We start from the raw sequence: 15,797 nt of genomic DNA, 5'->3' as shown, positions 1-15,797 counted from the left end.
TGCCCATTTCTTACTTCCCAAAAGCTGTGTTGTTGTATTAAGTGATAGTGCTGTTTGGCCGCATTCCAAACAAGCGATCCATTTTCCCATGGGATGAAACGGATGAGCTCCTCCTGGGGTCTATTGTTTGCATACTTAGCTGTCCAGAGCTTGGCCCATGGCTTTTCCGGGTTCGTGATCCATTGCCACCAGATTTTAGCACACATGATTGCATTACTATGCTCCGGATCTCGTAACCCAATACCTACTTTTTCTTTCGGTTGGCAAACGGTTGGCCATTTGACTAGGGCCCATTTCTTATTGGTAGCTGTTCCTCCCCATAGAAAGTTGCGTTGAAGCTGTCTTATTCTCTTCAAGGCCCATTTGGGCGCTGCAAGTATAGAAAATAGATATAGCGGCATGGCTTGAAGCACGGATTTAAGAAGCACCACTCTGCTGGCTAGATTGAGAGATCTATACGTCCATGAGCTGAGACGGGATTCCAACTACTCTATGAGAGAGCGCCAGGCAGAGTGCTTGAGAGCAGAGGCTGTAAGGGGGGCTCCAAGGTACTTTGAGGGGAGGGAGGCACTCGGGATTCCAAGAATGCGAACAATGGCAGATTTTACAGGGGGAGGAGTATGGAAGAAGAAGATCTGTGATTTGGAATAGTTTACATCTGTGCCTGAAGCTTCAACAAAGTCAGAAAGTAAGGATTTGAGGCGGGCAGCTTCCTGGGCTGAGGGGTAGCCAAAAAGCATCGTGTCGTCTACAAATTTCTGATGTGAAGTGGCTGGGGTGCTGTGGACAGAGATACCTTTGAGCTGGTGGGTTTGGAGAGCTTTCTTGATGTGACGACCTAGACCTTCTGCCATGAGTACAAAAAGGAAGGGGGAGAGAGGGTCCCCTTGCCTAATTCCTCTTGAGGGTTTGAATGGCTTGGAAGGGAATCCATTTACAAGGATGGAGAATTGAGATGAGTTTATTAGACTCATAACCCATCGAATCCACATTGCATTAAAACCAAAAGCTTTTAACATTTGCTGTATAAAGGTCCAGCTGAGTTTATCGAAGGTTTTTGAAAGATCGAGTTTGAGAAGCATACCTGCCTTTTTGGATTGATTGAGGGAGTGAATGATTTCATGCGTTAGGAATATGCCATCCATAATTTGTCTGCCCTCCACATAGCCGGATTGTTCCTGGGAGATGAGCATCAGTAGCAGAGGCTTCAGCCGGTTAGCGACGACTTTGGAGACCACTTTTTATATAACATTACATAGCGCAATCGGTCTATATTTATCAGGCGTGATGGCTTCCTTCTCCTTGGGGATCAAGGCTATAAACGTTGTGTTGAGAGCTGGTAACATCCAATGAAGGGCTCTCGACTCGTCCACCATTTGCCATACTTCTTGTTTAATCAGCTCCCAAAATGTGTGAAAGAATGTAGACGTGAAACCGTCAGGCCCCGGTGCTTTTCCCTCTTTGAGCTGGAACATAGCTTCATCGACCTCCTGAGGCGTTACTGGACGGAGAAGGAGTTCATTGTGTTCTTCCATAACAATTCTGAGGATATTGCTAGTGATTTTTTCGATTGCGAATCTCCTGTCTCCTTCGGGCTCCTGTAGGATTTGATGGAAGTGATTGCGTAGCTCGACTTCGATCTCTTCATGCTTTTCGAGCTTCTCTCCTCCTTGCTTCTGGATGAAAGGGATATTATTGTGCATCCTTCTCTGTATTGTGGTGCTATGGAAGAATTTCGTGTTGCGTTCTCCTTCCTTTAGCCATTTTATTCGAGATTTTTGCTTCCAATACAGCTCCTCCTGCTTCTGCCTTTCCTGGATTTGACTGTGGAGGCGTCTTTCCTGATCTAAGGTTCCTTCCGTATGCCCTTTGTGATTATTTTCTGATGAAGGTTTGCTAGCTCCATGTTGAGGGATTGCTGGGCTTTGAATATGTCCCCAAAGGTTTCTCTGTTCCACCTCTTTAGGTGGTCTTTAAGGTATCTGAGTTTCTGCTGAAATTGATACATCCTGGATCCTTCTGGGGGAGCGAAGGAGGTCCAAATGGATTTGACTAAATCTTTGAATTCAGGGTGTGTAAGCCAAAAGATTTCAAAGCGAAAGGGTCTTCGCATTTGATCCCCTGGCCGTTGCCATTGAAGGGCTATTGGCCAATGGTCTGAGCCCATATGCTGAAGAATGGCTGCATTGAGGTCTCCTCCTAGGTGGATCGCGTTGTCCGAGATGAGGATGCGATCGAGTTTAGAGGTGATGTGATGCTTTCCCGCTCTGCGGTTGCTCCAGGTGAACGTTCCGTTGCAGAATGGCAAATCTATGAGGGAGGCCTTTTGTATGAAGTTCTTGAAGTGGTTGGTGTCTTGCTCCAGCTTATTTCGCCCTCCTTTCTTTTCCTCTAGCTTCGTAATCATGTTGAAGTCGCCCCCTATAATCCATAGAGGGAACCTTCTGTTATTATTCAGAGCCTCAAGAGTGTTGAGAAGAGCTATTTTACTCCCAGTGTCCTGTGGGAAGTAAACATTTGAGAGGTTGCCATGAACATTCGTTCCCTGAATATGGAAAGTTTCCTGTATTAAATGATGGGAGGCATTGTAATCTGAGAGTTCTATTGCTTGTTCATTCCATGCGATGGCTAAACCCCCGGATGCTCCAGAAGCATCAACTACTATTGAGCGGCATCCTGGCCAAGCCTTCTTGAGAATATTATCTATGGTATTGCTGTTGCATTTAGTTTCCTGGAGGAAGAAGATGTATGGCTTCTCCATTCTAAACATGTTTTTTAGCATTCTACGTTTCTCTAGGCTGTTGAGCCCTCTTAAATTCCAAGAGACTAACTTCATTGATCACTATTAACAGTGGGTTTGTAATACTTTGTCAGTTTCGCATACCTTCCAGAGTCTAGCAAGAGCCGCCCGATCTCTATGGTTCTCTGCAAATCGGTTTTTCTTCCTCGCTTCTTAGATTATTTTGGTGGTTGGCTTCCATCCCATAGACTTCCAGGTTGGATTCCTAATTGTTGCTGTTGAAAAGATCTTGAAATGACGACCTCCAGAGTGTTGAGTTGGGATTCAGAGATGTTGTCATAAGCGTTTGTTTTGCATGCTAACTCCAGCTCTTGAATATTCAGGCCTTGCAAGTCGATGCTCTCGGGTTCTTCCTCCATCGGTTTTACTTGATTACCTTCTTCCTCGTAAGGATGTGTGCTGGATGGCGGGTTCTTCATGTTTCCCTTTTCCCTTTCCTGATCCTTTTCAGCCAAAACTTTCGTAGCTCCCCCAGGAGGATCTGGGGAGGTAGCCGGGGTCCTGCGGGTGGGGGAGGATGGCGGCGGAGGAGGGGGTGCAGAGGAAGACGGTTGGGAAGGGCGGATCTCCGATCTCATGGGCTCATTCTCTGAAGAGTTTGCTAAGATTTCAAAGCTATTCTTAGATGCTTGACCTTTGGTGTTATTCTGCTGTGTCTTTTGCCCGTTGGTGTTTTTCCTGTGTGCACACCTTCTGCTAGGTGCTTTGATGAACCCGTCTTGATTGGATGTGGCTGAGGGGTTCTGAGACGCATCTGTGGCATTCAGGGGACAATCCCTAAATAAGTTCCCAAGTGCATGGCATCTTCTACATCGGAAGGGCACATGCTCATAGTCCAAGGGCTGGATCCATTCTTCATCCCAATGGGCGAGCGTTATCGATTCTGGTAATGCTTCATTCAGCCTTATGAAAACACATATGCGGGCGTATGAGATGAATCTGCGTGTTTTGGTTTCTTCAGCCATTCTGATATATTCTCCCACGCCATTTCCAATCTTCCTGAGAGTATCTTCGTCCCAGTATTCATCGGGAAGCCCATACAGTTGAATCCATACTGGTGCCCAGGTTAGGTCCTCCTTGTCCGGGTTAAACCTGGGTATCCAATCTCGCATGTACAGACCCGCTGCATTGAAGAAGTGAGGGCCTGTTCCCAATACTCTGAGTTTGTCTTCAACACAATAGAAGATAACTGTGAAGAAACCCTTCGGTCCTAATTGCAGCAGGACATCCCCTTTTGGTTTCCATTTGGCGGCGATCCATCCATATAGGGCTCTTTCCGTAGGCCAGAAGCCTATGAAATTACCTATGATGGCGTGTTCTTTCATAAACTTGATTCTGGCATTTATCAGGTGTCCTTGAAGTTCGATTCTTGGTCTTTCAGCAGCTACTGGTTTGCAGGTGGCTGAAGTGACCTTTGGTGCCTCCTCCTTGTTTTTTTTCCCCTTGTCCTGTGGTCCGTTGTCTTGGCCTTGAGGATCTTCTGACTTTTTATTCTCTTGTTGTGGCGAATCTCCTCTGTTCAAGATCTCCCTATTGATCGAGCCAAAGAGGAAATCATTGTCCTGCTCATGCTGCATTGGGGACGGCCCTGACGCCCCCCCCTGCGTTGTCTCCATGGCGCCTGACTAGCGCGGTTCTGGTGCTCTTTTCGCTCAGAGCTTCGATTTGGTATGGGTACAGGTCCTTCGATCAGCCGTCTGTGCCGTCACGGGTTGCAGAGTAACCCTAATCGCTTCTTGCAGAGCCAGCCCTCCCAACTCTATTATCGAGCCATTATATAATTGAAGGATATGTTAAGTGTGAAGCCAAATTCATTTGAATCACATACAAGATTCTATATCCTTCTTCTGCCTTTATAAATTTGTAATTTCGCTGGCCAAGGAAAGCAAGCCCAGGCTCAAGCCTGTTATGTAATGCAAAGTGATTTCTATTCTCCAATGATTGTTTTATCCATTCCGTTGTTTTTGATTGAGTAATCATGTTGTTTCTCCATTTGTCTGTCTCTCTGAAATTATTCTCTGCTTTTGCCATCTAAGTCTCTGAGTATGAATCCATTGTGTGTTATGTATGCTCTCGTCTAACAACTGGTATCGAAGCTAGGGCTGAATATCCACTGTGCAAGCTGCTTAGTGCCATCGCCTTACTCTGGCAGTGTTTGTTAAAATGTCGGTTGTTACCCCTAGAGTTGTTGAAGGATCTGTCCAGGAAATAGGTGAGGAACGTTGGAACTAAAAGATAGTTTCTACAAGAAAAACAAGGTCGTGGATCTATGTTGAAATGTGTTGTAGGTGTTTGAAATGTGGAGATCTATACGTGTTGCTGGAGTTTGAAGAGTAGAGATCCGTGGAGTTTGGAGTTGAAACATGGTATTCGTATGTTTTTTTTACGTCAAGCTTGCACGTATACGTCAAGTTTTTTTCTCTCAAACCAACATATGTATGTGTGAAATGTGAAAAGGTTAAAACATTATATGTGTTTTTATATTTATTATGAAACATATATAATTATATGTTGGAATTTTGAAAATTATATTTTAAAAGGAGCAGGAATTTTGAAAAGGGTATTTTAAAAGGAGGAAGGTCATTATCACTAAATTTTAAAGAGTAGTAATTAAAGTTTTATTTTTAAGTGGAGTTTTTTTGTTTTGGGGCGTGAATTTGATTTGAAAATGGAGACAATAGTTACAGATATGGAGAAGTTGAGCGAGGCTACTTTTGCCCTATGGAAATCATAGATGGAGGATATATTGATTTTAAAGGATCGATATTTTCCGATTGAGGGCACAACAAAGAAACCCTCATCGATGACAAGTGAAGAGTGAAATAAGCTAGATAGAAAGGCGATTACAACAGTCTGCCAATATTTATCAAAGAATGTGTATTTCAATGTGTCTAGAGAAAAGAAGGTTGAAGGATTATGGAAGAAGCTCCATGATCTATATGAGAAGAACACGACATCAAACAAAGTGTTCTTAATGAAGAAGCTTTATAATCTCAAAATGAAGGAGGGTGCTTCAGTCGCTGAGCATATGAATGCATTTAATATTATTACTAATTAAATTGCCTCTATTAAAACTATTTTAGATGATGAAATTAGAGCCATATTGCTGATGTGTTCTATGCCAGACAGTTGGGAAAATTTAATTGTAGCTATGAGCACCTTAGCAACTACAGGGGCCCTGAAGTTTGATGATGTCAGCAGTAGTTTAATGAATGAGGAGCTGCGATGCAAGTCAAATGTGGAAAACCAGGGAGGAGAAGGTCTAGCTCTAGCTGATCGTGGTAGGATAATGGATTGAGGTTGGCAAGGGTGATCAAGATCGAGAGGCAGGATCATCTACTTTCATTGTGGAAAACCCGGTCACATGAAGAAAAATGTCGATTCTGGAAGAAAGGCCAAAAGGATCAGAGACTATCTAGTATAAATCACAAGTCATCCAGCACGAATGAAGGTGAGACTACTGTTGTAACCATAGATGGTGATGTGTTGTTTACTGTTTCAGTAGAGGATGCATGTGTATATACATCTAGCAGTAGCTTTGATTGGATCCTTGACTCTGGGGCATCTCACCATGTAACGCCATTCAAAGATAGTTTTGTTTCATATAATCCTGGTGATTATGGTAGAGTGCATTTGGGGAATAATCATTTTTGCAGTACTGTTGGAGTGGGAAATGTCCAGATCAAGATGAAAGATGGATAAGATATATTGTTGAAACACGTCAAGCATGTACTGGAAATACGCATGAGTTTAATCTCTATGGGACGACTGGATGATGAAGGTTATTCGACAAGCTTCTGAAGAGGAGGCTAGAAATTTAGCAAAGGTGCATTGGTCGTGGCCAAAGGACCTAAGACAGGAACATTATACACATTGAAGACATTGATAGGAAGATCAAATTTTGCTGTTGTCACAAAAGAAGGAAATTCAGTAGATTTGTGGCATAAACGTTTGGGTCACATGAGCGATAAGGGCTTAAAAATCCTTGTTGATAAAATTTTATTGTCAGGTTTGAAATCCTATAATCTTGATCTTTGTGAGCATTGTATATATGGTAGATAAAGAAGGGTTTCATTCCTTAGAGGTGGCCATGACAGAAAGAAAAATGTGTTAGAATTGGTACACTCAGATGTGTTCGGGCCTATTAACATCAAATCATTAGGAGGATCATCATATTTTGTAACATTTATAAATGATGCATCGAGGAAGGTTTGGGCATATCCTATGAAAAATAAAAGTGAAGTGTTTGGAATATTTCAAAAATTCCATGTTGCTGAAAGAGAGACTAACAAATTGCTGAAGTGTTTAAGAACAGATAATGGTGGAGAATATTGCTCAAATGCATTTAAGGAATATTGTAACAAGTTTGGCATAAAGCATGAGAAGACTATGCTTGGTACTCCTCAATAGAATGGTGTCGCAGAAAGGATGAATCGCACCATTATGGAAAAGGTGCAAAGTATGTTGTCCAATTCTAGTTTGGAGAAGAATGTTTGGGCTGAAGCATTCAGGACCGTTTGCTACCTAATAAATAGATCTCCAACTACAGGATTGGATGGCGGTATCGCTGAAGAAGTTTGTATTGGTAAGAATTTGAATTATTCTCACTTGAAAATATTTGGATGTGAAGCATTCGTACAGATTCCCAAAGAAAATAGAACTAAGCTAGATGATAAATCTAGGAAATGCATTTTTTTGGGATATGCGGATGAATATTTTGGTTATCATCTATGGGATCCAGTCAAACATTAAATTATTAAAAGTAGGGATGTTATATTCAATGAGTCAAAAATGTTCAGGAGGACTGTAGGGGAGTTGGAGGTCAAGAAGATTAATGACAGGTTTGAAGAGCAGCAAGAAAACATACCACCAATACAAGAAAATGAACAGAAAATTCAAGAGCATGAAGAACAACTAGTTGAAAATGATGAACAACAAGAAGAATGAATCCTGCAAGAACCTTTACAGGAGATTCAACCTAATAATGCACCACCACAGTCGGTTCGCAGATCTTCTAGGCCTCATAAGCCTTCACAAAGGTATCCTCCTTCAAACTATATTCTGTTGATTGATGAAGGTGAGCCTAATTGTTTTCAAGAAGCTTGTAAATTTGAGCACAGTAAAGAATGAAAGAAAGCAATGATAGAAGAAATGAACTCTTTACAGGAAAATAAAACTTGGGAGTTGGTAAACCTCCCAAAAGGTAGAAAGGCTCTACAAAACAAATGGGTGTACAGGATTAAGCATGAAGGTGACGAAAAGAAGGAGAGGTATAAAGCAAGTCTAGTGGTGAAAGGTTTTTCCCAAAAAGAAGGTATTGAATTCACTAAAATTTTCTCACTTGTTGTTAAAATGTCGTCCATTACAATCATGCTACTTTAGGCCTAGAATGTGAACAACTAGATGTAAGAACTACATTCCTTCATGGTGAATTGGAGGAAGAAATTTATATGGAGCAACGAGAAGGCTTCATAGAAAAATACAAAGAAGGCCTTTTTTGTAGGTTGAAGAATAGTCTCTATAGGTTGAAACAGGAACCTAGACAATGGTACAAGAAATTTAATTCATTCATTTTGGAACATAGTTTTCAAAGGTTGGAAGCTGACCATTGTGTTTATATCAAGAGGTATGATCAAGGAAAGCATATCATATTATTGTTATATGTGGATGACATGTTGATTGTTGGGCATGATAAGAATAAGATCAATAGGTTAAAGAAAGATTTTGGTAGTAAATTTACAATGAAGGATTTGGGACTAGCACAACAGATATTGGGCATGCGGATTATGCGTGACAGGAAAGAAAAAAGGTTATGGTTGTCTGAAGAAAAATATATCAAGAATGTGCTTAACATGTTTAATATGAAGGATGCCAAGCCAATTGGTACACCCCTTGCATCCCACTTCAAGCTGAGTACTAAATTATGTCCTAGTAATGACAAAGAGAAACAAGAAATGAGCAAGATTCCTTATGCTTCAACAGTTGGCAATTTCATGTATTCCATGGTATGCACATGACCAGACATTGCATATTCAGAAGGAGTAGTGAGTAGGTTCCTTGCCAATCCAGGAAAACAACATTGGAAAATAATTAAATGGATTTTGAGGTATCTTAAGGGTACTAGTCATTATTGTTTATGTTTTGGCCATGATGAGATTGTGCTTGAAGGATTTACAGATGCAGATATGGCTGGAGATATGAATACCAAAAAATACACTGTAGGTTATTTGTATACATTTGTAGGTGCAGCAGTATCTTGGGTGTCAAGGCTAAAAAGAATAGTAGTCCTCTCTACAATAGAAGAAAAGTACATAGCTGCAACAGAAGCTTGTAAAGAGATGTTGTGGATGTAGTGATTCCTAGGACAGATAGGAATAAAGCAGGAAAAGTATGTGTTATATTGTGATAGTTAGAGTGCCATTCACATGGCGAAAAAACCTAGCATTTCATTCAAATACCAAGCACATTTACTTAAGGTACCATTGGATCCGGCATGTGTTAGAGGAAGAAAAATTATCCTTGGAAAAGATCCATAAAAATAGGAACCCTCCTGATATGCTCACTAAGATTCTACCATGAAATAACATGAGTTATGTAGAGGCATGGTAGGACTTGGTGTGACTTGATGACTCTTATTTAGCTTCAAGTGGGAGAATGTTAAGTGTGAAGGTAAATTCATCTGTATCACATACAGGATTCTATATCCTTCTTCTACCTCTATAAATTTGTAATTTCTCTGGCCAAGGAAAGAAAGCCCAGGCTCAAGCCTGTTATGTGATGCAAAGTGATTTCTATTCTCCAGTGATTGTTTTATCCATTCTGTTGTTTTTGATTGAGTAATCTTGTTGTTTCTCCATTTGTCCATCTCTCTGAAATTATTCTCTGCTTTTGTTGTCTAAGTCTCTGAGTATGAATCCAATGTGTCTTATGTATGCTCTGGTCTAATAGTTTTTGGGATGTTGAGTTCATTCTAGAAATATAGCAATGGATAAAGTTAAAAGTATTTTCATTTTGAATCACAATTTCATTTCCTTCCTATGTGTCCATTGTGTGGCTTGATTGTATGTTTTTTGTATGTTGAGTTCATTCTATAAGGGGATGGGTGAGATTTCTTTGCATTTGAAATGGTTTTAATTTAATTTTATCTTCTTATGTAGAAGAACATTGTTGAGAGAATGATTGGATATTCCATATTATGCTACCTTCTTTAGGTACATCTCTTGCATAGGAATTTTTTACCATTGTTCAAGTCAATATGAAGTTTACACCCGGTGATGCTTTTGATTTCTTTGTGTAGAAGGATAAAATATGGAAAATTAGAAAAAGGAAACCTACAAACATTCATAAATTATGGGTATGGTCCATTTAGGATTTTAAATTTTGGATCATTACAAGTTATTTTTCTTCCTTTCCCATGCTTCTTATCTTGTTGCTTCCCTATGTTCTCAAGCAAGTTGGTGGTTGCTAGCAATAAACCAACAATGTTGAAATTAAACAGGGTATGGCCTTTTAGATGAAATACATATTTCTACTACTTTTTAGCCTATCTATGTATTGCCATTTCAGGGAGTGGACAGTTTTTAAGAAAACAATTTTTGAACTCTACAAAAAATATTAATGTTTGTGTGATACTAATTAATATGCTTCAAATAGATAATTCTTATATAGTAACATATATGGATATAAAAGAAGAAATTTTTTGAAAATGTTTCAAGTGATATTCAGTTGAACATAAGGGTGGGACTTTACATGCATGTGACGTGAGTAGGTGGACTCTACAATTCGAAAAATATTGAACCCTTAATTGCATGGAAGTGGGTATGAATGATGATACAAAACCACAAGGATTTTTCAAAATTCACGATCTCGATACGAGGAAACAACATGAAAACAACCACATATACATTATTGAAAACAATTCATGAATCAAAAACATACAAAGTTTAGATATCGAAATATATTTTGCTCCAAATTGTTATCAACACTGAAATGTAGGTTTCTATAAAAGTTCATATTTGTGTGTTTTAGGATGATCTGGGGAGTGGATAGGTTATAGAGAAGAAGCTAGGGCTTCAGGATCTAGTATTTTTAGGATTGTAGAGTTGTCAACAACCTGATAACATTCCAATTTGATCACAAAATCATGAATTTTTGGCCTAGTCATTGTTTGTTTATTTTTATCAATATTTTGGTGGTAGATTAATTTTGTTGATGTTTCCCAATTTTTACCAATATTTTTTCATTTTTTATGATTTTTTTATTTTGTAAACCCTTGCTACTTTTATCGTGGTGTCAATGTTTGCAACATTATGTATTTTTCTTTTGTTTTATATCTTTTTTATTTATTTTTTTGAGGATTTTCATCTTGATGTTTCCAATGGGCTGAAATGGATCTTGAGTTGATTATTACACATTTCCAAACCCAAAATCATTGTCACATGTTTCATATAAAAGGCAAGATAAAGGAGAATGAAAACTTTAACTTTTAGAATTTAATATTAGCTTTAATTACCAAGGTGACAAACTCGCTAAAACTTGACCCCTTATCTTTGTTATATCTTAAAGAGATGTTGGATAAAAAATTCGGCATAGATGGTAGAAAGTGGTGTAGTTAGCCATCCCATATTTGGTGGGTTGGAGGTGCCTAGTTGTACTCATTTTATAAGAGGGTGGATGACAGTTCCTCTCTTTTGGTAAAATCATGCCCCTCGTTGGGGAAACATTTCCCCAAAATGGGGTGTGGGGAAATGTTTCCCAATGTGCACCCCGACCCCTAGAGCATGGCCAACATGTCTCCATGAAACAATGGTTTTTTTTAGTGTTGTATGATTTTTTACTAAAATTGTAACTATGGAAAGATTTGACCCCATCTCAGATATGGTGCAAGTCATAGTGGTGTGAATGAAACAATAGAAGCAAATTGACAAGAAATTATAGCCAAGGAATTGATTGGCACTTGAAGGACATAAGAGTAGTTAAGCTGATATGAGAGAAAAGAAGAGTTATGATGAGCATTATATGTCATAGGAAATAGAGAAGTGTGTAATACCAGCACAAAAAATGACAACAAAGGTCTGAAACAGCTACACATCAAACAAAAATTGAGCATAAGAGGCATGCACTGTGACGTATAAACTTGTAATAGGTATGAAGTTGTGCACATATCTTGGACATGTTGGATTGGAGTTGCGCAACAATGTGCAAACATATTTAGACACTGTATGGAACAATACATGTTGATATTTTCTATGTTTAATTGCTTAAATATACACGTGACATACATTAACTTGTTCAAACAATCATAGCAAAGTAATTATTAGATTAGAAGATTAGTTTCTGTTATAGAAAATTTAATTTGGTATCAAAGCATAAATGTTTAAATCTAAAGTCCCTAGTTTTCTTCGACGTTGAGATAAAATTGGCTCACATGTTGCAATTCATGCCCTCGTTCCTAGTGCTCCTTATGGCATTGGTGTTGTAAGGCTACAACAACCTTGAAACATTGTAGGATATGAACACAACCTAAAGTGTGTAGAATGGCTTGGAACATGTTGAAAGTGAGATTTTGTGCAAAGTATTTTCTTACACAAATTTCATGGCACACATATCCCAATGTTGGAATATCCATAACAAAGTTCACAGTTAGTGGCATTGTTTTGTGGAATTTGAAATGTACACATAATATAAACTGTCACCTACAAGAAGTAGGAAAATATCTTAGTTGCAAACATAAAATTTTATGAGTTTTGAGTTTTAAATATTTGATGAAATATTTCTGTAGTATCATAACATACTTTAAGTGGTAGCACAACTAGGGTGACAATATTGATTTCATGAAGTTTTTATTCCAATTCTTATGAATTTTTTTAATGGAAAAGATGAGCATACTTCAATTTTATTGGGTCCAATTAGATTTTTAATGAGGCATAAGTTCAAAACATGGAAGCAATGAATGATTACCTTTTTCTAGTAGTGGTGCTGGTTGGGAGTGATAATTGATAGATTTGTCATAGGAGGGGATGGTAGGTATGAATGCAACTGGACCATGCAATCAAAGATGGATGAGACACTACTTGAGGGCCACGATACAAAAGATGCATGTAGAATATGAAAGTGGCTTCTAGAAATTGATAAAAAAATTATATCATGTGTTAGCCTCCTGTTGCAACAGGTGTTCATCATTCATGATTGACAATTTTACATGCCAAATATGTCATACTTTGCATGCTGCAATGCTCCATATTTCTAGAAAGAGGTCAAAAAAAGAGCCCATGAAAGTGTGCCAGTATAAATGCCACTGTTGTATTCCAAATTTTGATGAGTTAACCATTTTTGAAGAAATTTTTTGTTAAAGGGAAGTCAAAACAGCCTAATCTTAGTTTCCCTAGGTTTCAATTTCTCATTTTAGAATATAGAGAATGAATATCTGTCTAAACAGTTTAATCTTGGCAGATTTGTAGATAGGTAGAGAATCAAAGGAGCCCAACTGCTTAATCTGGGTCCTTGGAAGAAATAAGTGTAGATTTAGATAGGAGGGCAGTAAAAAAAAAAAAGGATAAGCAGGGTCTGCAAGCCTAAGTGCACCCAAACCAAAAAGGAGAAAAAACGCTAGGTAAGTAGGCTGGGTAGGTAGTTTTTGAGGTTGCAGAATGTTGATTTGTGATCAATTTTGTGTTTCAAAGTGATATTGTACTTCAGATCACAGGCGCAAGGTAGTTTTCATTTGGAGGAGCTCAAGCGAGGCATGGCTAACTCCCCTTTCTTCTCATTCCCCAAATCACTCACTAATTTCCTGAAGAGGTCAAGATCTGCTTGATACCTCTTAGTTTCATCTTTTTTTTTCATATCATTTGCCTTGGTAAAGATCTGCTTTACTCAAGGAATGTTCATACTTCCTCTATGAATCATTCCCCCCCCCCTTATAGCCTAAGAATTTACATACTTAGCGCTTTCTTATCACTTCATATTAACTGCTAATTTTACTATGTAGCTCCCTATCTGTCTCCCCTTCCCCTACTAAAACTATGTTAATAACTTCCCTATGTACATATTCCCATCCCCTGGCATCTTAGCCCTATAAATATCCGTTTGGGAAATGCCAAGTTCATCTGGGACTTAGCATTGGCCTTCCGCGTCCTAACCCTGGGATTAACTTGACATCTAGTTAAGTTAATAACCTTTTTCCCACCCCTTTACCCATAACATTTCATCATGTTTAACCTCTTGCGCTCACAGGTTCGGGCTTAGTTTAAAAATATTTGATTAAATTATGACCCCGGCGCTCAAACCATGAAAAACCCACAAAAAACCCACTAAACCAAAGTCTAACCCCCCCCGCTGCATTATACAAATTCGAATGTTCGCGGGCCTCATCCATTATCCCTCCGCCGCCTCATCTGTTCCACCAGCCGTCTGATCGCTCGCGCTCGAGATCTATGGTGGGCAAGTCCTTTCCCCTCCGAACCTGTTGAGGGTTAGCGCCCAGGAGATGGGCGGTTTTATCGTCGTACTCCCACCACGCGTCTCCCCCTCGACTGTGGCAGAGCCCCCTGTGTCGAAACCACTTCTGCTCAAAGGCGGTGTGCCCAAAACTGGATACCATTTTTCCCCCTTCTTGCATCAGCACCACGTCATGTTGACATCACCATCACGCGTCGGCCTCCTGCCACCGTGAACCTGCCATGTAGCTGCCACCATACTACCACGTCACCTCCTCCATTGTACCACCACGTCACTCGGCCATACTGCTGACATCACCCTGCCACATCACCGTCGTACTGGGACCCACCTACTAACGTCATGCTGACATCACTGTCAAAAAGTGCGAAAGGCGCAAATCGCAGCCTAGGAAGCCCGAAATCAGAATCTGAGGCAGTTTTTCATGCGCGATTAGCGCCTACAGGAAATAGGCCAAAGTGGAAAGCCCCTTCGCGCTCGTCCCCCAGCAAGCCCGAAAGGCGCAAAATAACCAAAATTTCTTCGCGAAGCATACAGAAAGGGGAAAACACAGTTTTTAAAGCAACAGAGGGTCGAACAGTAGCCATTAAAGGCGATGAGACAGTCTAAAAAACTCAGAAGACGTTAAAGAGGCCAAGTTCAACGCCAAAGTGTATTAGAGGAAGCAGCAAAGAGTATCAGTCGAATGTTTTTAATGAAACTTTTATTCCCGATGCAGGTGAACATTAAATGACCTCCAACAAAGTCAAAGAAAATGGTGGAGCTATAATCAAGGCTCTCCCATCACAGTTAATGCACCTCAGAACCACTCAAGAGTGGTGAGCTCCAGTATTGTAGCAATAATGCTACAACTCCTGGGGCTTCCTGTCTCTTAATTTTATCAACCCGGTAGTTCGTACAAACTTGGAAGCGACGGTGTTGTATGCACGAGTACTAGCTCTTGTCACAGCTGTCACTTGGTCAGCTGGCACAAGTCCGCTAGGGCTCAAGCCAACTTCTATAGGCTCTCAGAAGAAGCTTGTTACATGATGGACGAAAGCTAGCTCAAGGAAGACTAATCTACTTGGCAAAGATGAACTGAAAGCAAATCAAAAAATGGAAACCCTAGGAAACCCTAATTTAACTAGTCTAACCTCTATGATGCAAAGAATGTGAAGGAAAATTCTACCAATGATGCCATTGCTTCTAATAAGTGAAAATGCATGAATCTAATCTACTTGCAGCTTAAAAGACATGTTTTTGTATTTTTTTTTTAAGTGGATGGAGTGATTGTGATTTTGTGCTTGTTAGGGTTTGGTTATGCAGATGTGATGCAGAAGGAAGGAAAGCTTGGGAAAGGTTGGGGAGGCTAGGAGAGGTCCCCAGAGATCCTTAGCATCAGTCCACAGAGGTTCCTCACGTTCAGAGGCTCAGCAACCGAGTGAGTGGCCTCCTACAGGATGTCTGCAGGGGATTCTACAGGAAACGCAGGGGTTTCTACAGGAAGTCTACAAATTGCTACAGGATGACCTACCGTGGGTGTTTGAAGTGATTGTGGAAT

The 15,797-nt window shown here is 39.9% G+C and overlaps 1 protein-coding gene across 1 annotated transcript; it reads right to left on the bottom strand.

Annotated features, from left to right (window-relative positions):
- Window positions 1-1,846: 1,846 nt before the first annotated feature.
- On the bottom strand, window positions 1,847-2,761 carry LOC149234330 (uncharacterized). The gene has a single exon (XM_089368234.1). The coding sequence runs from the start codon at window positions 2,759-2,761 to the stop codon at window positions 1,847-1,849; it is 915 nt and encodes a 304-aa protein (XP_089224360.1).
- Window positions 2,762-15,797: the final 13,036 nt, after the last annotated feature.

The sequence above is a fragment of the Pinus tabuliformis genome, chromosome 8 (genome assembly GCF_031772625.1).
Source record: "Pinus tabuliformis cultivar Carrire ecotype Pingquan chromosome 8, CPIR1, whole genome shotgun sequence".
In the NCBI taxonomy this organism is placed as follows: domain Eukaryota; kingdom Viridiplantae; phylum Streptophyta; class Pinopsida; order Pinales; family Pinaceae; genus Pinus; species Pinus tabuliformis.
The sequence above is the reverse complement of the archived record's forward strand: the minus strand, read 5'-3'. Positions and strand labels throughout refer to the sequence as shown.

Bases quoted from the DNA above. Each gene is read 5' to 3' on its own strand.
- LOC149234330 (XM_089368234.1), bottom strand. From the start codon at position 2,761: ATGGAGAAGCCATACATCTTCTTCCTCCAGGAAACTAAATGCAACAGC.